General features: G+C 41.2%; 1 protein-coding gene across 10 annotated transcripts in view; it reads left to right on the forward strand.

Annotated features, from left to right (window-relative positions):
• Positions 1-24,694, forward strand: part of GPD2 (glycerol-3-phosphate dehydrogenase 2) — a 274,919-nt gene that overhangs the window by 177,055 nt on the left and 73,170 nt on the right. For all 10 annotated transcript variants that reach the window (XM_068123093.2, XM_068123084.2, XM_068123092.2 and 7 more), the window contains 4 exons: positions 10,802-10,966; positions 18,125-18,269; positions 22,576-22,769; positions 24,440-24,574. In XM_068123093.2, coding sequence (XP_067979194.2) covers positions 10,802-10,966; positions 18,125-18,269; positions 22,576-22,769; positions 24,440-24,574 — 639 coding nt within the window. The remainder of the gene's footprint in view (positions 1-10,801; positions 10,967-18,124; positions 18,270-22,575; positions 22,770-24,439; positions 24,575-24,694) is intronic.

Here is a 24,694-nt window from a genome sequence, read left to right on the forward strand (position 1 = left end):
TGCTGTAAAACGCTTTATGCCAGTGAGTTCCTTTGGGGTCAGTCAAAACTGATCACGGAACAAGTAGATCTTGATTCCATAAATCACACGGGCCATCCATCTTGCCCGATGCATGGCTCCTGGCTGCATGAAACTGAATCCTCTCGGAGGACGCTCACCAAACAGAATAATAGTCAACTCAAGAAGTTCACGGTAGTCATCTCGTAGTTGGCCCGATTCCAGTTTCTGGATGCAGAATGAAACGACATCTTCTTTGCAACTTAAAAATACACCTGAAACTACAGAGTCCAGGTCATCAGGCATCATTGGCTTAAACCTGCTTTGGTCAATGGAATTCCAGTTTGACTGGAAACGCTTGAAGACGGCTATCTCAGGTCCTTTTGATGGACCAAGAAATGGTTTGAATGCTGCCATTGCTGCCTCTACCACTAGTTCCAGAATGTGATGCCTGCATGCAAAATGTAATAGTGGTCGTCCAAGCTTTTGCTGCAAAATAGTGCACGCACCAAGTGCTGAACCAGTGTTGCTGGCTGTCGTGTCAAAGCTCATACCTGCCACCATGTCTTGCAAATGCCATTCTTCGAGGCATTGCATAACAGCAGCAGCTGTTGCTAGTCCAGTTCCTGCTGGCAGCTTTGGCACACCCAGAAGCTTTCCAGTTCCTTGTGGGTCACTGACAATGACAGGAAGGCGATCAACTTTTTTAGTCCCATCGTCTGGAAGGAGCTTGCCATCCCAATGAACCACCAGACTTGTGTTTGGAGCATAGGATGCCTGGATGTCACCTGCAATTGTCTTTCGTTGGATCCGCCTGGATTTCCTGATCGATGTGCGGTTGATGGCCAACTCTGAAGGGTCGTGTCCCAGAGCAGAGGCTGCTGCTGACAAGATGTGAACAGCTGATCGATCGCTAACCTTGGTGCGGTCGAGAGCTGCTGTTAGGTCCGGTGTAACAATGCTACTTGCACGCTTTCGGCTCTGCCTCTTTGAAGCAGATAGAACAGCAGAGTCGTCATGATCACTGGCTTCAGCACTGCTGTCTGTTGATGATGCTAGCTCAAGAGTCTCCTCTCGGGCTGCTTGCTTCTCTTTTTCATGCTGCTCTCTTTCAGTCAACACCTTGTCGCGTTGATGTGTCCGCTCCTCTTTTCCTGCTAGCACCTTGTCAACACCAACCATAAAGCCCCGTCGACCTGGCTCCCGTTGTGCCTTAAGGAATTCACGGTCCTCTGGTATTTTGATCAGATCAAGGACATCAACATGAGCAATGTCAAATAAGTCACGTAGACCGGTTTGAAACTGCTCTTCTTTCTTTATCTGAGGGACAGATCGCCGGCTCTTTCCTTTCAGGATGGATCTGTATTGTTCTACTTTTCTCTCTAGTTTTGCAATGATATTCCGCTCATCCGCAGTGGGGATCCGTGCTTTCTCCCACATGCATAATGTCTCACGAACAACAGTTGTTGCAGCACTGCTTATGTCCAATTTCTCAGCATGATGTAGCTTAAAGTATCGCTGCAGAATCTCTTGCCAAGATGGGAGCCGAGTTTCTGGTAGTTTTTCAAGATGGCAGCCTATCAGCCACACATGGTTCTTTTTTCTGGTTGCTCTTCTTGAAGTACTTGCACTCGCCATCATAACTGAAACAAACCGAAATAATTTCTGTATAATGCTGATTAGCAGATTAGCAGGGGCCATGTGACAGTGGTAAAAGTTTTCAAAATGAAATGAAATTTTACCCAATTTGTTCTCTCTACAGGTGTAATAAAAAAATGGAAAAGCACTTTAGAAAAGTTAATGTTTACATTTGAGGACCACCCTAATATATATATATATATACACACACACACACACACACATGAGATAGAGCACCTGCACACCTTGCAATAGGCCCAATTGAGCCAGCACAACCCAGATTCAGTGGTTTTGGCGAAGATGTTCCTTTGTTATGGACCTCATTCCCCCATGCTCCACTATGGTTTTGCCAACACACCATCACTCTCCACATGGATGGTGAGGTAATGTTTGCAGTGCGGATTTGTGTAAGTTTTGGTGGGAATGCTCGATGTGGGTGAGGAAAAAGGGTCCGGCGATGAAGGCAGATGGCAAGAGTGCAGCACATGGGCCGCAAGTCAAAGGTGTGGAAGGTGAAGGGTGCATGACTGAGAGAAAGAGGTGTGAGAATGAGAGGGAAAGTAAGAGATAAAAGAATGAAAGCGAAAATGAAAGACTGAAATAAATGTAAAAATAAAAGGCGAAGTAAAAGACAAAGCTGAACGAGCAAGAATGTGGACTGCACAAGCTCTCAAGTCAGTGGACTCCCAAGCAGAAAGACTTGATGACCCAGACCAAGATTCAATAACCCAGACGGAGACTCTACCCAGGTGAATTTGAGACTCCCAACGTACTCGTGTGCCTCAGGCATCTATCTGTATACATGCAAGGCATATCTGCTCACATGAGCATCAGATATGTAACAACAATATATTGTACTTCAAAATAACTTGGTTTAAACTATGAGAGTATCTCTCTTTATTTACCCCCGAGGAACCAAAACCGCAACAAAATATACAACTTTGAACATACCATAAAAACAGTTCGCACTGAAATATGTATATATGTATATATATTTTAAATTTTGCTTGAGGAGTACACTATGCACTTTGAGAGTCAGGGTGCCATTGGTATGTTTTATCTCAGACAAAAACACAAGAGCTGGTCAGTTATTTAGTTGACAGTAAATGTTGTACTTGGCATCAGTAAACCTGTTGTACCCAATAATGCAACTGTCTGAACAACCAAGGGTGACTGATGATTAAAAAAAAAAAAAATTGATTACTTGTCAATATGAGTCTTGGAGACAGGATTGAAACTTCAATTATCTTCCATAATAGCATCATCCTTTGAGGTGCTCTTCGTACACTTCACATTGTTAAAGACCCTTCAACTTGTTGCCATTGATAGTAATGCACTGTCTGGCCAGACACATTATCTCAATGTTGTATTTGGTGCACCCAATACAGGTAGCCTGCTTTTTGACAAGTCCTCTTTCAGAGCTAGCAGTCTAATTGTCTGGAGATCTCTAAAATTGGACTTCCCAGTAGCATATAACCACTTTGGAAGAAGGTCAATAATGGTATGGCTACAGAGGTTCATTTTACAAGATGACAATACACCACACACAAGTATATTCGTGAGAACATCTTTTTTTGTTGTTGTTCTAATTGAATTAATTGAAATTCTTCATTGTCTTAAACTATCCTTGCATCTTTCCCTATTAGAATGCCTTTGAGATTGCCTGGGTAAAAGAAATGATCCCCAAAGACAACCTAATGACAGATGTTTGATGTGGGAAAATTGGTGCCATTCATCAACAAAGTATCATAGCACTCATTCATAATAACAGCATTTTAAACAAGTATTCAATTTTGTGCATTTTGTATGAAAATAGAAACTATGAATCAAAATTAAGCTTGCTCTTGATATCTCCTCTTTTCCTTTTCTTCACAACCATGGTGCAGTTTCTGATTGTTTTGCACTAAAAGCGTCTGATTTTACACTGCACAACAGACGTTTGTCCATTATCTACCCTCTATGAGAATACTCATCTTATATGCAGAGTCAATGCAATGAACTTTCACTCTCCTCCTCTTACTCCTCCTCCTCCTCACTTTCCATTTGCTCACATTCAGGCCCGGCTGAATCACTGGTCATCATTTAAACAATATGATGACCAAACAATATGACCTCATTATACCTCTGCCCCCCCCCCCTCCCCTTCCCACGCCTCCTGCCCCCAAGCTCTCTCCCTCCCACACTTCTCCCTGCTCTCAAATGTTGTGGTTGTGTGCTTCCCCTTCTCTCCCCATCTTGTCTTCCGCTCCCTCTTTTTGTATATTTTGTTTGTCTGGTTGATTTGTTTGTGAAATAAATGTTAGCTCTTTCACGAGCCTCGATTCAGTATACAAAAAAAAGAAAAAGATTTCGATGTGCAGATCAGAGAAAACACAATATATACATATTTGAGTGATGGGTGATCTTTGGTGGATTGTTTCAAGCTTGGTATTGTTTTCAGAGTATTGGCTGAAGCAGAATTTAAAACGATTAGCATTCATGGCGAAACAAGAAAAGATGCCCTGGTTTCTGCCTTTTTCTTTGATATGTTCTTTACTTAATAACATAGTACAGCTGTATTGAGGATACAGTATCATACCATTCATGTACTTATTTTCCCTGAATCCCATTACCCACGTCAACCTCTCGACTGATTATTAAATAACCACAATTAATCACATCTTCAGCTATGTTGGAAGTTTTGGCCCAAGTCTTTCAGGATCCTGCTGCTTTACTCCAGCAGATTACTCTTAGATAATCCTCGATCTTGTAGAAAACAAATGTGGCCAGGCCTAATTGTTAAACTTAGTTGATTTGGGCAGGGATTTGGAATTTGTAACAGGCCACTGGTGATAACTCACCTACTCTTTATGAATGACACTATGGTATATTTAACAGCTACCAACGAATGATAGCACCCGGGACATGCATCTGAAGAATTTCACACCTTGTGATTCTTGATTATACCATTAAAATCTTCATTTTAAAATGGCAGTTTATCATTTGCCATCCAATCGGACCATTTCCCATTATATTATTGTCAGTAAAAAGTGAAAATAAAGTGAACTTTGCAGATGACAAATACTCACTGGCCTGTGTAAAATTAGGCTTAGTTCATCTTATCTCTGTATCATCATTTGCTCAGACATTTATTGTATGTCTAGTTGTGTATGTTTTGGTTGTCATATAAATGTGTATCAATAAACATTTGATATACCCCATCTCTAACAATGTCGTGTTATATTGTCCTCAGCCCTAAGAGTGCTAACAATGCCACTTGATGTCTATGCCAACCTTCATCAAATATGTAACTTGAGCTTTTATATTATAATTTTTTTTTATTTCTTTAAATGAATATATATATATTGCTATGGTTTTGAGATTTGTACATATGACATCATTAAAGGCTAAAGGTTTGCCCCCCATCGTTAGTCCACAAGCAACACGTAGGCCCACTTTGAATATTAGTTATGTCATAGTATGTGTGAGTATAGGCGATTTCCCCTAGTAATATCTGCGTTGTGTAAAGACATGAGTTTAGGTCCTTTCATTTTTGCGCCACCCCCCAATTCTATCTATGGGCATAATCGATCCCATGCCCCATTTGGCTGATCCCTCAGTTTGTTACGCTTTGGCTACCCGCAGCAGTTTGTTACGCTTTGGCTGCCAGCAGCATTCGCTGCCCTTTGTTAGCTCACTAGTCAAGTAACACGAGGTAGGCCTGAGAAGAGGGAGGAGCGCGGGGTCGGGTGGGGCGGCGTCAAGGCAGCGCGTCAGAGGCGATGACGGTAAGGGCCACCAGCCAACCAGGGCTCTAAGGGCATGGCGTGATAGGGCGTGGTAAGGGCGCGTCTGGCAAGTGCTAGAAGGTTCGCGGAGCGACCGGGGTGTGCTTATAAAAGCGTATGCACAAAGCCCTTGAACAGGACTTACCCGGAGGACTTGAAGGAATTGCGCTTTACCAGCAGGACTCGGAGGATTGAAGCAAAAGACAAAGCGTTGGGAGAAGACTGACCAGCAGGACTTGCACGAGAGAACTTCGAGGAGTGGTGAACAGGACTCGATTGCAGCAGCGCTCGCTTTGGGGACACTGCGATATATCTCGTTATTACGTACGCGCCGAAGGAAAGGCAGCCAGACGCGCCGGTGGCGAATACCGCCTACTCAGCCATGCGAGTGAACGCGGTAATAGCGCGAGTGATAACCGTTAACCGCCAGAGCCAGACCCTAACGTTCGCCCCGTATTATCCTGTGTGTGCCAACGACACGCGGAGAGCTCCTGCCCCTCGACTTACCATCTGCCCGGGACGAACCAGAGGCCGGAGGGAGCTGCACGAGAGCCATCCCGGGACGTGGTGAACATCATCCGCAGCTGCAAGCCCCGTGTGAGTGTGTCTGTGTGTGAGACGGGCCCGTTTGTCTTGGGGTAGTAAGTTAAGACTGTTTTTAAGGCTGCACTGTCTCTTCTTCTTCGCATCATTGTAAATAGTGTGAATAAATCTTGTTATTCCTTTTCTTCCAATTCGATCGCCTTCGTGTTTTCCATCATTGGGTAAGCGTGGCACGAATAAGAACCGCTTGGATCGGGGTCTAGTAATTGATAACGGCATGGATCGCGTATTCGCTACCGCTCGGCGTATCCACCAACACACGTGATTCGTGCGAGGCTTATCTCCTCGTTTCAGGGCAGCGCTAGTACTTAGCTTAGGTAATAGCGAATCTGGTCCTACAACCCTATTTAGTGCTGTCCAGAAAGGACGTCATAGGCCTCGGGTCGCGCCTGGTCAGTCAAAAACAAGGGGACTAATCCCCCCTTGGTAAGGGGAGAAAGCCGGCGTTGAGATCCGCAACAATATATATATATATATATATATATATATATATATTCATTAAAACTTTTTTCCTTTTTTTTTACATATCAGAACTGGTCACCTATTTCTACCGCCGCTGATATTAATTCAGCCTGGGAGTTCTTCGACAGAAACCTGCTCTCTCTCATGCACAGATTCATCCCATCTCGTCTTTAATTATCTTACCCATCCTTCCGCTCTTGGTACTCTGAATCCTGTGGTGAGGCAGTTGCTTTAAAACAACTTGCATTCTCCTCCTGGAAGGCAAATCCAAATGAAGACAACCTCAGATCATTCGACAAAGCTCGCAACAAGCTTGTATACTCTCTGGAGAGCCAGAAAACAACATGTGTCCAATCTCAAGAATGAGGTTTCAAACTCGTTTCCCTCCTCTAAAACCTGCAGGCACCTGGTCAAGGTGGCGCTTTGTCAAGACCTGCTCCCTTTGCCCTCTCCGTGCTTTGTTCCCCCCCACCCCCAGGTATCTGCAAGAAGCACGTGGTCCACCAGCATCTCCCTCTTAATGAAACTGCCTAAATCCGGAACCATTACTCACCTCCACTCATTTATTCCTATTTTTTTTCCAACTGTGGAACCACCTTCCATCCTCTCTTCCATCTCATTCTTCTTTCTAGGTCTTCAAGAACCACTTCAAGTGGTTCTTGTGTAACTTCCTTGTGTAACTTCAAGAACCACTTCAAGAACTTCAAGAACCACTATATGCTGTGAACCACCATCTCAAATCATTTCCTATCTAAAATCGTGATCTTTTCTACACCTGTAAAACCCACCTCACCCCTCCCAAAATTTTTGCGTTTGTATTCATCTTGTCCACCCTTTGCATTCTCCCTTACCCATCATCGTTACCCGCATCCCTTGTTTGTCCGTCTCTGCATAATTTCTCCCTCCGTCATCCTGTTGGCGTTTCTGCTCTCTCCTGCTATTCTCTTTTTTATGTGGTGTCCTGATTTGTTCTCCGTCATAGCTCTTCCACGAGCCTAGACCATGTAGTCAAAAAAAAAAAAACTTTCTCTCCCCCCCCCCACCCCCCTCCTCAGATTCACAGATTCGACATTCGTGGCATATATATATATATATATATATATATATACATATATATATATATATATACATATATATATATATATATATATATATATATATATATATATATATATATATATATATATATATATATATATATATATATATATATATATATAAATAATCCCGGTCGATCGGGTTCCGGGTTCGAATCCCGGTCGATCGCTGAATTAACGCCAGGGGGGTTGACTCAGCCTGTCATCCTTCCGAGGTCGGCAAATTGAGTACCAGCTTGCTGGGATGAATGATCCCGGTGTGTACCCCGGCTTAGAATAGGTACACCGTATCCCTGCGCATCGTAAGAGGTGACTAAGGGTTGGCGCCAGGAAGGGCATCCGGCCATAAAAACATTGCCTCAAACAGGGAACCATGATTGTCATGGGGCCCGCAAGGCTAACCCCTGCTCTAGCGGGGAAAATGGCCTTAAAACGATGATTCATTCATTCATTTCATTCATTTCATTCATATATATATATATATATATATATAATTTATTGTTCTTTTATTTTAGACTTTGGTCTGTCTTAGACTAATGTTGTCTCATTCATATAACTTTTTTAAATGTTTTGTATATCATTTGTTTATTTTAATATTTTTACCTCTTTCTTCAAGTTGAATATTTTTTCATTAATTACATTTAAAAAAATTGTTTGATTGTCTTTGTAATGTAGTTGAGTTAATAGTTCTTCATTGTTACCGCATATTTGTCCCACATGTTTTACATTGCATCAAATGTGAAACAATAATTTTGTCATGTGTATATATATGAATGTCAAAACCCACTACACATACTCTCAACCAAACCCCCTCCTTTCTCGTTTCCCCTTCCTCTTCCTTCCCTAATCCGGCATGCACAGATAGCGCAGTTGGTTGGTTTTTAACGTTGCTTCCTGTATGGCCCTAAGGTTTATCCTCATAACGTCTGCGTTGCTGAGCTGCCACTCCACCCTTGTTCGGAAACTTCCTGTGTGCATTTGTTGCCGCTTATGTACACCAATCTTGTCCCACACCAGCCCTAATCATACCTTAGGCCTCTTGAGCTTATGCGGAAGGCCAAAAGGTTGTTACGTCATCTGAGCTTCCACTGACATCTTGGTTTTTCTTCTGGTGTTTGTGTAACTAAAAAGTTAATTATTTTGTGTGGAGAATTATTTTGACAGAGAAATCTTGCCCAAGTGTCATCTTTGAATAGAAAGCCTTAGTTTTCAAGGATTTTACTCGAGTCAAAAGGCGCTGTGGTTTTTGATATATTATCGAATATCACGTAAATCTCTCACATTTTTCTTATTTTGATTCCTCACAATGTTGTATTTTGTTCTGAAATAAAATTATCTAGTCTATAGCTTGTTTTCGATTTTCAAAGTCTCGGCTCATGAAAGAGCAAGGTGACAGATGGTAGAATGTAGAAGGGAACTCAACGACAGTGGGGGCAGTTGGACCACATGCAACAAAGCGTTGAACAAACAGGAGGAAAGAAAGGAGGGAAGCAAAAATACCAACCTAAGTATCGATGTTATACCTGGTGTTGGCCTAATGGTTAGGTTGGCGGGCTTGGGATCACACATATATATATATAGATATATATATATATATAAGTATCGATGTGAATAGGTCAGAGAGGGTTAATGAGGATAGAAAAGATAATGGGTAGGGGTTCAAGATGACCGGATTTTGTAGAAATCCAAATCGTAATGTTATATTCCACTTTACTACGTCAGTTTGCCTGAGATTGACACTTATCGACTGAATGGGCATTTTAATTTTTTTTCCGTTCCAATTGTTCGACCAGGAAATGTATGTTTTTCCAGGTCATTGAGTGTGTGCTAGGCTTCCCACCAATTATATTGTAACAGTAAATTGCAAGGTTGCTAACTATAGGTGTACACGTTTCTTTTTAAATCTCCATTGATTTACACCTTTCCTTGTTTTGTTATCAGTTTTTCTCTCTCAATTTTGAGAGATGTTTTCTTTTCTTTATTTACCAAAGTTGTGTACCTAACACTGGTTTGATACAATTTAATTTGGGTTATCTTGCTCAATAAGCCATTTGTGCTGCAATACATTTACAAATCGCACATTGTAATTGTAAACTTTGAATTCGCTGAACTTGACTGGCCTATTTCAGGATACAGGGCAGGATGAAGGCCTCCCTCAATGTAGTGTATTCCTTTCTATTCCCTGCAATTTTGTCCCATTGTACTCCAGTATATTTTTCAATTTCGTCTGTTTGTATAATCTTTGGTCTTCCTCTGCTTCTTCTGTTCCTTCTCTAGATTGCCATTTTATTATTCTTGTCATCCATTGGTTGTCTGTTCTTGCAATCGGCCCATCCCGGGTTCCATTTCATTTTCTTTTTTTAATTGTGACCATGAATTTGTGAGCGAATCTAGTTTCTGTCTGATCCATTGCCTTATTCTTTTTGTCTCTTTTTCTTATGCACAGACGACATTTCCATTGCATCTTCCATGGTGATACTTTTTTTTTGCTAATTATAAACACTTTGCATCAATTACAATATTAACCATTAATGTTAGTCAAAACAAAATTGGGAATTGGTGTTTGGAGAATAATAATAGTGTGTAAAAATACTGAGAGATCCAGTTTCAAGCTGTCACTGTACCATTTCTGCACCATGCAGCTTTGAGACCGGCAGGCTGTCTGACGGGGTGTTTGGCTCCCCTGTGTCATTGTGGATCTCTGTAAGCCGCAGGCACTGTGCTGGCTCATTGCTCATACACGATGCTGTGCTGTACTTATGTCTTTGCTCACTGAGGAAGCAAAGCCCTGTTGTAATGTTTGTTGATGTGGAACATGCTTGGATCAAACTATGGTAGTTAGAAGTGAGGACCATGTTTCCGCTGCAGCACATTCACGGGGTTGCAAACGCAAAGTTCTCCCATTAAGAAAGATGTTAATTATTGTGAAGAAAAAAACATTTTAAAGTTAGACATATTTAAAACTTTGATATTATAATTCTGAATATGTTTTGGTTCTGACCTCGTTTGGTAAAATGCACTCTGTATCAGGGATTTTGTTTGTTTGTTTTCTGTACAATCCCTCTGTAATCATTTTTCTTTGTCTTCTACAAACGCTTTTGGTCTAAGAATATGGCATTCGACTGACTTGTGGCAAAGACCCTTGTTCATGCAAACTGTTGATCCAAACGTCATTCTGTCACTCACCAAGTATTTTCTCATGTAACAATCGTTGCTTTCATCCACATCGGCCCGCAGGACAGCATAATGACGCCAGGATGAACCTCGCCATTGTGCTTTCAGCGGCTCGCTATGGTGCCGCTGTGGCAAACCACACAGAAGTTCTCCGGTTGCTCAAGCAGCACGATCCCAAGACGAATGTAGAGAGAGTGCGTGGTGCACATTGTCGTGACAACCTTACTGGTACGTTAATGTCGCATTCAATAATTGCCTTATTTTGTGAATTCGGTTAAAAAAAATCCATGGTGACAACCTCAGTAGCCTCAATGCTTTGTGCCTCAAAACATGGTTGCAACTATCTACTCTGACAGTATACTGTGAGCTAGGTGTTGGTTCATATTTTAGAGATGGATAGCGTTAAAACAAGTGTTTTTACTTTCTAGACAACCTTCTTTCAGGTTTACAAAATGACAACTTGTTTCAAGGAAGAGTGAAGATTTGTCAGGCTATGTGTAATATCCATTGTTACTCAATCTTTCTTCATCAAACTAAAATATGCAATTTGATGTCTGTGTGACTGTTTACCGGTAGATGTATTCAGCTTTAGAACAATTTTACCCTTATTTAACTGACCAATCACCATTTATTTTCTACTTCTATGGAAGTACTTGCAACCTATCCTATGTAATTAGAGTGGCCCATTTGGTGTTATCAACAGTCTGGTGTTGGCTTAGCGGTTAGGGTGCAGGCTTGGGATCCTAGGATCCTGGGTTCGAATCCCGGGTTTGAATCCCGGTCGATCGCTGAATTAACGCCAGGGGGGTTGACTCAGCCTGTCATCCTTCCGAGGTCGGCAAATTGAGTACCGGTTCACTGGTAATTCCCTGTGTGTCGCAAAAGGCGACCAACAAGGTTGGCGGCGGGAAGGGCATCCGGCAGCAAAACATTGCTTCAAAAAGGGGACCATGGTGCCCAAAAAAGGCCAACCCCTGCTCTGCAGGGAAAAATGGCCTCTAAAGGTGGTTCTTCAAAGCTATACTTAAATTGGTTCCTGTGTATGGTATAAACTCCTATGTGACCTAAATAAAGTGTGTCTAAATTAATCTATATATATATATAGATTCTAAAGGTGGTTCTATTTGTTGTTATTATCTTAATTCTTGCCTGACGATACTGTGACATCAGTTGCAAACGTCATGCTTCAGGTTCATGGTGACTTCAGGTTCATCCTCTCTTACTTAATGCGTCCTTGTTACTTATGTTGCAAAAATTGTACTGAGGTCTTTTAACATCATAATCCTGCAGATACGTATAGTCTAGTAGGAAGACTAGGTCCCCCTGCACCCCCCGGAGATATACTTCTAATCAGTGTTTCTAGATTGGAAACAATGTGTAGAAAATGACTAGCTATGGCCCCAAGCTGAAAAAATGTCCCACATACCATTTTTATGCAAATTACTGCTGCCATTATCAAAAAAAGACTAGGTCCCCCTGCACCCCCCCGGAGATATACTTCTAATCAGTGTTTCTAGATTGGAAAAAATGTGTAGAAAATGACTAGCTATGGCCCCAAGCTGAAACAATGTCCCACATACCATTTTTATGCAAATTACTGCTGCCATTATCAAAAAAACGATTTTTGACATATCTCAGCCAATATTGCAGATAATTGAAAAATGAAGGTGTCTAGACCCATGTTTTGAAGGGCATAGATCATGATAGAACTATTCATAACATGATTACATGTGTCTATGGTATACTAGTATGCTAATTAGTGCTTTATTTACAAAATAATCACAGTTTTACGAAATAATAGACTCATATTAAGGTCCGTCTACACAGACGTTAACACAAAGTTTTATTTTTCTAAATACCCTGTGAAATTCACCGAATGCCCTGTGAAACCTGGGATTCTTCTCCAGCTTTTTCAAGGGCCCGACTTTTCCCTTCCCTTTGAAGGCACTGGTGCAGTCTTCTCCGCTGAACACATAGTACCCCAGGAGAGTGGCACAGTAGTCCTCTCCCAGGGATTCTGCCAGCTCAGAGACGTTGACAAGTTGGCGATGCTTCCCTGACCCTGTATCCAGGTACACCGTCAGCTTGATGTTGTGGGCATGGTGGAGCAGGATCAGGAGGATGTCTGTGTCCGGTGTTCTGACTACAGCGTTCTTGTATCCGATGGTAGCAGCATGATGGAGGTACAGAACCACCCTGGTATCAGTCTCTTCCTGGTTGCTGTAGATCGTGGGGAGTTCACGTACCTCGACCTGAAACACAAAAAGGCACCGCATTTCAATCACCAGTCACTGCCAGTTTCAGTATATCTCCGGGGGGTGCAGGGGGACCTAGTCTTTTTTTGATAATGGCAGCAGTAATTTGCATAAAAATGGTATGTGGGACATTTTTTCAGCTTGGGGCCATAGCTAGTCATTTTCTACACATTTTTTCCAATCTAGAAACACTGATTAGAAGTATATCTCCGGGGGGTGCAGGGGGACCTAGTCTTTTTTTGATAATGGCAGCAGTAATTTGCATAAAAATGGTATGTGGGACATTTTGTCAGCTTGGGGCCATAGCTAGTCATTTTCTACACATTTTTTCCAATCTAGAAACACTGATTAGAAGTATATCTCCGGGGGGTGCAGGGGGACCTAGTCTTTTTTTGATAATGGCAGCAGTAATTTGCATACAAATGGTATGTGGGACATTATTTCAGCTTGGGGCCATAGCTAGTCATTTTCTACACATTTTTTCCAATCTAGAAACACTGATTAGAAGTATATCTCCGGGGGGTGCAGGGGGACCTAGTCTTCCTACTAGACTAGTATGTATGCTCCTCCATGAGACTTAAGCGCTGTAAAAAAAGAAAATCCTATTTTAAATCATTGTACAGCAGAATTTGTTTTGGCCGTTGTACTGATGTCTATTTTTCTGAAAAGTACAGACAGACCATGGGATGTTTTATGTCAAGGTGATTTAAGCCTGGTCGGTTGGCTTTGTCTCCTCCGAAGCATGGTGTCATTCACATTGCGATGCCTCCTGCGGGCTACAACTGAAAGACAGTTCAACTTCAATTTGACTCCATATAAATTGAATCCAGGACCACGCTGCTCACCATCCAGCACACGGCTTACTGAATTATCCTGTCACTTAATCACACTACTCGTCGAGTAGGTTTGATGGCCTTCATCACCTGGATAAGGCTACAAAATGTTACTGTCTTTGCTGAAACCTAAATTGCTGTCTTGAAGTGACACCTGGGTGATCCCCATAAGGTGCAATAATGCCTAATTGTTATATTCTGTGCAAGTTGCACGATTTTCCACCAGAAGTTTCAGCAGATTTAAGTCAAATAGTCAGTCTCTGCAAAACTTTAGCCTAACAGCTACTTTTATGTTTTGTCTTTAAAGTGACAGTTATTTTACTTCTTTGCATATTACAAGTGTCAAAAAAGAGCAAGAAATTGGGAGCAGATTAGAAAATGTATGACCAGACTAATCACTTTAATTATCACAATGAAAGACAAGCTTTGTAGCCTTGTTGGTGGAGAGTGAATGTTTTACAAATGCATTTTTACTTGGGGCTCATGTTATTATTTTCTATCAATGGTAACCTCATGTTTTTAAGCAAAGTTAATGTCTATGACTTATTATCCTCTTAAATATTGTCTTGAACAATGCTCAGTCTTTGGAATAGCAAAGGAAGATGTGTATGCGTGCGTGTGTAAAGAGCGTACTTAGAGCCGTGTGTTTATGTACAAACTTTGCACTTTGCCATAAGCGAAGGCATTCTGCTTGCTCGCACGGCCCAGGCGTGTTGGTCACTAAAGCTGGATGGCTTTCCGCCAGGAACAAGCTTTTGTCTGTGTCGCTCAATGTAGCTTTCTTTGCTACCGTTAAGGTTTCCAGGCAGTGTCTCACTGTTTGGATTTATTCAGGCAGCACTTTCACCTTAGCTGTGTCTTCCACTTCCGCAATGCAGCCCACATGATTGTGAAAAACAATCGGGGTTTCATGCGACGACAGAGTCGCACTTGACTGATCTCGTAGACCCTGCCATTGCTCACCCACACTGTAGTATTTCCAAAGGTCATTTCGCCTCGTTTGTCCAATTATCTTGGCAAAAGATCCTCTGCAGGAAAGGGATAGACCTTCACCGAGTTGCCCCCTAGTTTAACCATTTTGATCTGAATCCATTTTCCATGTGGTTTAAGGGAGTGGCTCTCAGTGAAACAAGCCGATAGTGTTAGAGCAAAGCTAAAATACTATCCTTAACAGTGACATTATTGTAATTCCCCCCATTCACCCTCCTCTCTCCAAACTGTTTTTTTTCTGAATTTATGTCCACAATAAATAATGCATATTCCTATAAATCGAATTGCCATATTTGGTTTGTTTTTGTTTTCTCCACAGTCCATTGTAACTTTTATATGTTATTTATAACGTGGTTTGGTTAGTATAAAGCTCACTGTAATACAATTTCCCCTTATTGCTTATTTATTTTGATACGACAATTGTTCTTGAGAATCTCACACTTTTCCTCCATGCTTGGTCATTTAAAAAAAAAGTATTTAAAATGACAATCTCGATCACTAACATTAACAGTGCTTTCAATTGTGAGTGGTCATCTCTCAGCTTGATGAACTTTGTGGACCATTGGGCAGCATAGTAGGCTTGTACTTAACAAAAAGGGGCTGCATCTCCACAAGCAAGGTCAGCACTTTGCTGAGCTGGATTGAGGCAGAACTGAGGTCTCTTTCCACTAGCGAGGAAAGCTCTTGAGACAGATCCCATTGCTTTTTATATTTCTGCTGCGTTGAAGTTAGAGGAACACTCCGGGCAGATTATCTCGTGTCTACATCATCGCAACGTGGTAAAAAAAAATAATCCCAGAAATCATTGTTTTCTTTTTAAAATAAACTTTATAAAGTAAATATTTCAACAATTTTGCTTGGAAATGACCGAGTTCTGACCAATCAGTGCGACTCCTAATCTGATGACAGTATCCATCCCAAGCTTCGAACCACTGACATAGAAACCAGTTATTACGCACGATTTATCCTGTTATTTTTCGTTTTTGGAGACCAAACTTGCGATAAGTGGGGTACGACCTTATTCATTTCAACCCAAGGGGAAACTTGTTCATGACTTTAGTGAAGACAGTTTGCAATCGAGCAATGAAAGCCTGGAGTCAGGTGTGAGAAATGAAAACACCCACCATCCATTATGTACAGTATACATACTGGTATACATACCATCTGTTATGTACAGTATGCATACCGGTATACATACCAGCATACATACCATGCATTATGTGCAGTATACATACAGGTATACATACTGTCCATTTTGTACAGTATACATACCGATATACATACCGTCCATTATGTGCAGTATACAATATACATACCAGTATACATACCATCCATTATGTAGAGTATACATACCAGTATACATAGCATCCATTATGTACAGTATACACAGCATCCATTATGTATAGTATACATACCATCTGTTATGTACAGTATACATACTGTCCATTATGTACAGTATACATACGATCTGTTATCTACATTCTACAGTATACATACCATCTGTTATCTACATTCTACAGTATACATACCATCCATTATGTACAGTATACATACCATCCATTATATGTACAGTATACCTCCCATCCATTATGTACAGTATACATACCATCTGGCATGTACAGTATACATACCAGTCCATTATGTACAGTATACATACCATCTGACATGTACAGTATACATACCAGTATACATAGCATCCATTATGTACAGTATACATACCATCCATCCTGTACAGTATACATACCATCTGTTATGTACAGTATACATAACATCCATTATGTACAGTATACATACCGGTATACATACCATCTGCTATGTACAGTATACATACCATCTGTTATGTGCAGTATACATACCAATCATAATGTACACTATACATACCATCCATTATGTACAGTATACATACCTGTATACATACCGTCCATTATGTACAGATTTTTTTTCCTCAAGACTGATTATATGCATATAAAAATCTGTTCTCTCTCCCACATAATCAAATGGCTGCATGTTCTCTTATTGTAAATGGTTGCATTTTGCCAAATAAATCTATAGGGATATGTGATGCATAAAAAAGTTCCCACAATATCACCACAAATTTAGCAATGCCCGATCTCGGTATTCAGGTATTATCTGTGATGGGGACAGCATCTTGGTTTCAGTAAATTTCTCGGTTTAAGTCTCAACAACTAATTTTTAAGAATCTTTCAAATCAAATGGGGCAAAAGTGCTCCGAGTGTATGAAGTCTCCGAGGAACTCGAGGGAGTCTCAAGTCTGTAAACATTTCTTACAACCATCCGGTTGTTTAAGTGGCAAAGAATATAAACGAATGTTTTCTGTTTTATACCTAGTCCGATCATCCATGTTATTATAACAGCCAAAGGCAATGCACTGTGGCATATACTAAGTAGGTAACTGATCTTTATCGCTAACGGAATATGGTGGGCTTCTACTACGCATAGGACGGATGACGTCAGCAAAACCAGCACCTGGTAATGGCACGACCCAGCAAGTCTCTACAAACTACCCAAAGCAGTCATTCTATTGATTCGTTTGTTCTTACAAGTCACACATATTCACCGATGTAGGTTTTGAAACATGGATTATTCAATTAAAGCCTTTGAAAAATGCACAGACTGTTCCTTTAAGTAATGTGTGCAAGAATGACATTGGCTCTATCACTAATTCATTGCATGAAAATGGCATCAAAAGTTGTTTAGCATGCTGTCTTTGCATAGCAAGTCCACCTTTCTTTTTAACCAAGAAGATGTACTAATTCTACCAAAGGGACACGCAGAATTAATCAGCTTCATTTGCAGGTTCTTTCTCTGCAGTACAGGTTGCTTCAAGGATGGTAAATTTACTTAGGTATGTGCACTTAAGGAAAAATATGGAAACAAAAAACAAGTACATAAAACTTGGCATGTGAGGCAAGTGCAGGAAAGTACCATTTTCATGATGGCATATCTGCTTGGCAGTCAAAAACAACATGGCCACTATCTCAAAATTATTTGATTTTTAAGATGACAGTTTAGCATTCATGGAATAACCTATTTTACTCAAGAGGAAATATTACTTTGCCATTTCGGCCACATTATCAGGCTGAAGTTTCATCATGCGGCTTGGTTTTGGTTCCACTTCATGAATGGACACTGACAGAAGCTGAGTGTACACAGCAAGAACTTGCTAGTGGATACAAATGAATTAGTCTATCACACCTCAAACGAATTTATAGGCATGGTGTATGACATCTTAACCTTGGTTCTAAGTGGAATACATTGCCCTAAACATTTCTGTCTCTTGTTTTCAGGGGAGGAGTTTGATATACTCAGCAAGTGTGTCATCAATGCCACTGGCCCATTCACAGACAGTTTACGAAAAATGGATGACCCGAAAATGAAAAACATTTGCCAACCAAGCGCCGGAGTACATGTCATAATGCCAGGATACTACAGGTGAGATAACAGATTAAAGCGTTAACTTTTAACAATGAAACATTTACCTTCAGCTTCACAACAGTGGCTTACCAGTGGCATCTGCAGTGGCCTGCAAAAGTATTGTCACGCAACTCCGATTAACACCAGAGTTGCGGATTGCCGATCACGAAGGCTTTAACTCCGAGGCGGAAACTCAATGGCGGATTCCAAAACCTAAAACACCCAAGCGTGCGGAATGGAGGGGAACGGCGAGAGCCCCACAGCCTTATCTATTAAAATCAACCACCCGGTAAACTGCGTTCAGAAATATGTACAAAAATAATATAAGGGTTTATTCAGGAAAAGACAAAGACAGTAAAAGCACGCGCCGGTAATGAAATGATCCTAAATCGGGATCCCGCACACCAGATATCAAAGACAAGACGAGGGATATGAATTAATAAAAAGAACACGTTATGTTAAATCGTGAAATGTGGTGTGAGCTTATCTGTCCGTCGTCTTGTATTGTTTGCCGTCCACCCCGGCTCAGTTCGGCCCCGATGTACCCACGAGGCCTCGCTCCAAGCTCCGATCCTCTCGCCACCCACGAGGTCCGTGCACCAAGCTCCAAGGCACCCAACGCAGGCCAGCGGCTCCACACGAGGTCGATCCCCACACGAAGCACGAAAAGACAGGAACGGAGAGAACGCAGGTGTGACTGCACGTCTCGTCCTTCCAACTTGCTTCTCAACTGCTCACTGCCAACTGCGCACTGCAAAACCTACTCTCGATCACGAATCCAACTGCTCTGGACTGCCCACGCCGAGTCTCAACTGCGCAATGGCATTCGGCTCTAACTCAACTCTGTCAGGATCGCACCGGGACTGTACTGCTCGACAACTCCACTCAACTCCTGTGCACACGAACTCTCGACCCTCGACTCCCGAATTGGCGTCCGGCCCCCGCTAATATCTCTGGCCGATTATGTCGGCTTTGGCGCACTCCCCTGCCAATCAGAGCCTCCACCGACTCGCCGGCTCGCTCAGGTCATGTCCACTGCGTCACTCTCACTCCCGCTCCTGCTCCTTGTGTTATAGCACGTGCTACGCGAGGTGGGTAGGCCTCGTGGAGGTGCAAATGGTGGCGGCCGTGCGGCGGTGGTGTAGCCCGATTTCTTCCTAAGTCATGTCAGGGGGGAAGGGCGTCATTAATGTTGTACTAAGGGATCCTAGCCAAGTGTCTATGTGGTCTGTAGTGCCATAAGGGACAAAGATTTGATTACCAGGTGAGACATACAAGGGTTCTACTCATTAACCCCTACACTACCTAACACACGAATCTCCTGGTAGATTCACAATTATACACCTTAACCCGACAAATGCCTACACATGACTTATTACAGGAAGTGTTCCTTACCGCGACACACGAAGCATGGTACCTACTCAGATCTACTCTGCTCTACATATATCACTACCCAAATTCGTAACAGTATTCACCCTGTACCGATAATGTCACATTTAGATGACTTACAAATTATGAAGAAACCTTTTTCCCAAATGATCTGTTTTCTTCATGACTGAAGAGATCAAACCAAACACTGTGATAGTTGAAGGAGGTTACCTGTTTAGGCATACCTGCAAAAGCATGTACAACTCAAAATTCAGAAGATGAAAAAGTATTCAGCCCCTTATGTCAGTACTTGGTGGAAGCACCTTTTGCAGCAATGACTGCCACGACTCTTTTTGGGTCAATCTCTACCAGCTTTGCACAGTGAGATTTTGAAATCTTTTCCCATTTGTCACGTGAAAATTGCTCTTGTTCCGCCAAGTTTGATGGGGATCATCACTGGACTGTGATGCTCAAATCTCACCATAAATGTTCCATTGGGTTCAAGTCAGGACTTTGACTAGGCCACTCAATAACATTTATTTTCTTCCTATTCAGCCACTCCAATGTCGCTTTAGCTTTGTGCTTCGGATCATTGTCCTGTTGAAATCTGAATCTCCTTCCCAGTTTCAGATTAATGGCTGACTCAACCAGGTTGTCATCAACGATTATCCTGTAGTTTGCAACTTCTATTGTCCCTTCTATCCTGACAAGCTTGCCAGTTCCTACTGATGAAAAGCAGCCCCATAACATGATGCTGCCACCACCATGCTTGATAGTAGGGATGGTGTTGACTGGGTGATGTGCTCTGTTATTACTGGATTTTGAGACGTAAAGTATAGCAACTACTTTGTGCAACGTCTTTCTTTCTCTTCTCTTCTAGGCATCTTCTCCTTGTCACTGTCTTAAACCCTAATATAGGGGTTAAACTTCAAGAGATGGTCAAACCAATGCTGCTCAAGAGCAGACTTAAACTGATTTAATGTGGCAGACTCCATCACATGACTAGGAAGATAATTCCAATTATTTATGCAACTAACGGAAAAGGTACACTCTCTGAATGTAGTCTTAAAATGAAACTTCTTCAGCTTGAGGGAATGCCCTCTTGTCCTGGTTGACTCCTCTAGTGTGAAAAACGTCTTGTCATCCACATTATCCAATCCTCTGAAAATTAAAAAAAATAAAATTGCATCACCTCTGCTCTAATTCGCCGATATGCAAGAGTGGTTAGACCAAGTGCCCTCAATCTATCTGGATACTCCAGTCTACGAAGTTCTGGTAACAATCTAGTCGCTCTTGGATGGATTGCACCTTCTCGAGGCAATCTTTATCTTTCTTGTAAAAAGGTGAGCAAATCATATTGCAGTACTCCAGTGTTTGTCATACAATGGCTTTGTATAATAGTACAAGCCCCTTTTTATCTAATGATGAAAAAGATCTCTTATTGATTCCGAGCCGACAGTTAGCTTTCTATTATGCTTGTGCCAGACGTAATGCTTTGAATTTAAACCAAAAAATTCAATTTTTTTTGTCTCGTCTGGCCACAAAACTTTTCTCCACATGCCTACAGTTATAATAAATCTGAGTGGTATGATATGTCTTCCACTTCTTAACGATGGATTACACAGTAATCAAAGGGATAATGAGTGACTTTGAAATACTCTTTTAATCCTCTCCTGAATGGTGCTTCACCACCACTTTATGCCCGATTTATTTGTAAAGCTCCTTGGTCTTTAAGTGTTTGTCCTTGGTCTTTAAGTGGCTAAGTTTGCCTTGTTGGTTGACCAAGGGAGTCACACCTTAAAACTCCTTAGATAAGTGGATGAGCTTAATTTTTAAGATAAACCACTGATTACATATACATGTAGGTGAAACCTATTACACTTATTTTGTAACCTTTCAACAAATAATTTGCTCCTGAAGTTATTTAAGGTTAATTAGCAAAGGGTTTGAATACTTATTCAACTGAGAATCATCAGATTTTTCTCTGTTAATTTCACTTTTTTGTCTGCATTTATTTTTACCTTGATCACTTTGGAGTAGTTTGTGAAGACTCTATATATTAAGTTTGATTTGAATGCATCATTAAATAAGCTCATCTGAGGTAGTGTGTACACTTGTGTACAAGTAGTGCTGAGGAAGTGTAGGTGACATCAACATGTGAAAACTTTGGAGGGGGTGAATACTTTTCCAGGCCACTGTAGAAGCTGTAGATATATTAGCTATATTGAGACAGTGATTGTGACAACCATTCTCCTTTTTTTCGATTTCTTTTTAAATGCTAAATTATCATCGACTGACAAAGTAAGTGTACTTTTTATAGTTATACCTTCTGCATATCATACAATCCTTTAAAGAAGCATATATTTGTCGAACAAAAATCTTGCACTGAAAAATGAGGCTAATTTCTGCCTCTCAGCAATTTTTGCTCTTATGTTTCTCTTTAACCTTGTCACTTTTCCAGCTGGCCCCATATGTAATTGGCACTGCAGTGAAAGGGCTGCATATTGTTGATGAAAAACAAGTGTAATACAATAGCTTTGTTTCACACATAATTGTCATGTTGTGAGGCATGAGGCCCTAAGCTGCAATTTACAGAAGTGCAACAAGAAAAAACGTGGAAACCTATGTTGTCACATTGTCACAATGCCAGCAATGCATTCTAGTTGCCTTTTCTTTAGGCAACAAAATGGTGTTGAATACTCAAATGTGTAAAGCTTTCTACTATTAAAGTGCAAATGATGGAAATTGTATCTCTCCATGCATCTGACTTAGGCTAGTGTGATCATTTAATTGTACTAACAACTAATAGTTGTTGAGATCATGAAGGGGTAGGCTTTGAATTTCTCAGCAAGTCGATCACCCCGCATGTCCGATGTGGGGCTGCAGTTTGCCCGGGGCCTACAGCCCTACACGATGCCCTAATTTATGAGCCCTGCCATGTCTGGCATTCCCATAGCCCCGACAACATGGGCTTGCTGGATCCGGCCACAAGTGATGGCCGTGTGATCTTCTTCTTGCCCTGGGAGCGAATGACTGTTGCAGGAACTACAGACACACCAACAGAGGTGACAGATCACCCATCCCCTCGAGAGGAGGACATTCAGTTCATCATTAATGAAGTGCGCAACTACCTCAGCCCAGATGTAGAGGGTGAGTGCTCTTGGCAAGGTTGTTATATTGTATTTAAGTTTCTTTTTTACAGACAAGATATATGTATGACATTGATGTATATAATTTGTCACAGTTAGCCCTTTATCACTGCAGTTGCTTCCATTCGATCACGACTTAACATTTCCAAAATCGATATTTAATGACTGCCTTGTGAATTTCTTGCAAGAAAATGACAAGTTGGCTGGACATAAACCACAGTACCCAGTGGTCGCTCTTCGAAAATTGCTGCAAACTATTTTATTGACATGTCGCGATTGTTGGGTCGAACTCTCCCCAACGTTTGAATAATTGTCAAAAATAATCTACTATACCCTTATAAAGTACCCACTGTATAATAACGACCATATAACATGGCTTACTAGAAGGGTATGACAAGAGCACTCATTCATACCAGACAGCTAGTGGCATATTTCCATTCCTTAGCGCACTCAATATTTAAATCAATAACCTGAAAATTGGTAGCAGTCAAGAAAAATCAATTCAATAGAATATCAAACAATTTTTGGACTTTCAAGTTGAAAACTAAATAACCAATACTATTCGGTAGATATAACCAAACAAAGAACGAGTTTGCTTACAAACACAAGTTGCTCCTTTCAAACGCCTCTTACTACTTTGCGCAACTTATTTCTCTCTCTCCTCTTCTATCCCTCCCTGTCTCCTTTTCTCTATGCGTAAAAAGTCTTTGTCAAAAAAAAACTGTTAACACCCTAAACATCAGCTTCTACTTGCTTCCCATGGTGGTTAGCACACCTCAATCAATCTCCTGTTGATTTTGCCCATCATTCTACCTGTCCACCAATGCAGATCGACATTTGCCTTCACCAGGAAGACTAGTGATCTTCATTCTTCAAATTACGAAATATTTCTTCAAAATGTCATCTGAAGTTTTGGTTCTTTAATAAAGAAAGCAAAACAAGGCTATAAACATTCCAATGAAAATTTTTGTTAAGCAGCATAACGGCATATTGGCTCATTATCTTGTGTTTTACCATGGTTCAACTGGAGATCACTAAGTTGATCAATTATTAGGCTGCCATAATATAATATAATAATAATAACAATAATAATATGAGTTGCTTTACATGAAACCTGAACGTAGGAGGAGACAATTAGCCACATCAAAGCCTGCAATATTGTTACCAACTTATGGTTGTTTGTCTGTGTTCTATCCTATTTAAATGCTGAGTGTCAAGCAAGGAAGCAGCACATACCATTTTGAAGGTCTTTCATTTTGAAGGGAAGTTATCGGAAGCAGCTCTGACTCGGCCTGGGTTCGAACCACTGACCTCCCAGACTAAGCGCAGATACTCTAACCATGATGGCACCGGGTTTGGTATAGGTAGCTTCCAATATAGGTAGCTGAACCGGCACAATTATTATCAACACAAAACAGTATTGAACGACCAATGCTGTATTTATTTGTTTTGGTGGTAAGACAACTGCATGGTTTATCGGTCACCAGAAACAAGTTCTTTTCCATTGGGCACTTTTTTGCTTGGCAGGAAAAATAATTACTGGGTGTTGGGAAAAAAAATTATGACTCCTTCTCTGTTCGGTTTCAGAGCTGTCTTCAGATCCCCGACACATTAAAACCCTTTTTTTTTTTTTTTTTTTTTTTTAAATGAGCAATTTTCCTTGATCCACAGTTCGTCGGGGGGATGTACTGGCTGCTTGGAGTGGTATTCGACCACTGGTCACCGACCCTGATTCGAAGGATACTCAGTCTATCTGCCGCAACCATCTGGTGTCGGTCAGCAAAAGTGGTCTCGTCACTATTGCTGGTAGGTACATTATTTGTTTGTGCTATTGAGTGTTTGACCAGTTCTGCCAAGTGTGACAAAACCTCGTGTCAAGACTAATATTACTATAATCCAGCTGTCTCGCATGTGTGTATGTATGTA

This window comes from Myxine glutinosa, chromosome 7 (assembly GCF_964187855.1).
Source record: "Myxine glutinosa chromosome 7, kmMyxGlut1.1, whole genome shotgun sequence".
Classification (NCBI taxonomy): Eukaryota; Metazoa; Chordata; class Myxini; order Myxiniformes; family Myxinidae; genus Myxine; species Myxine glutinosa.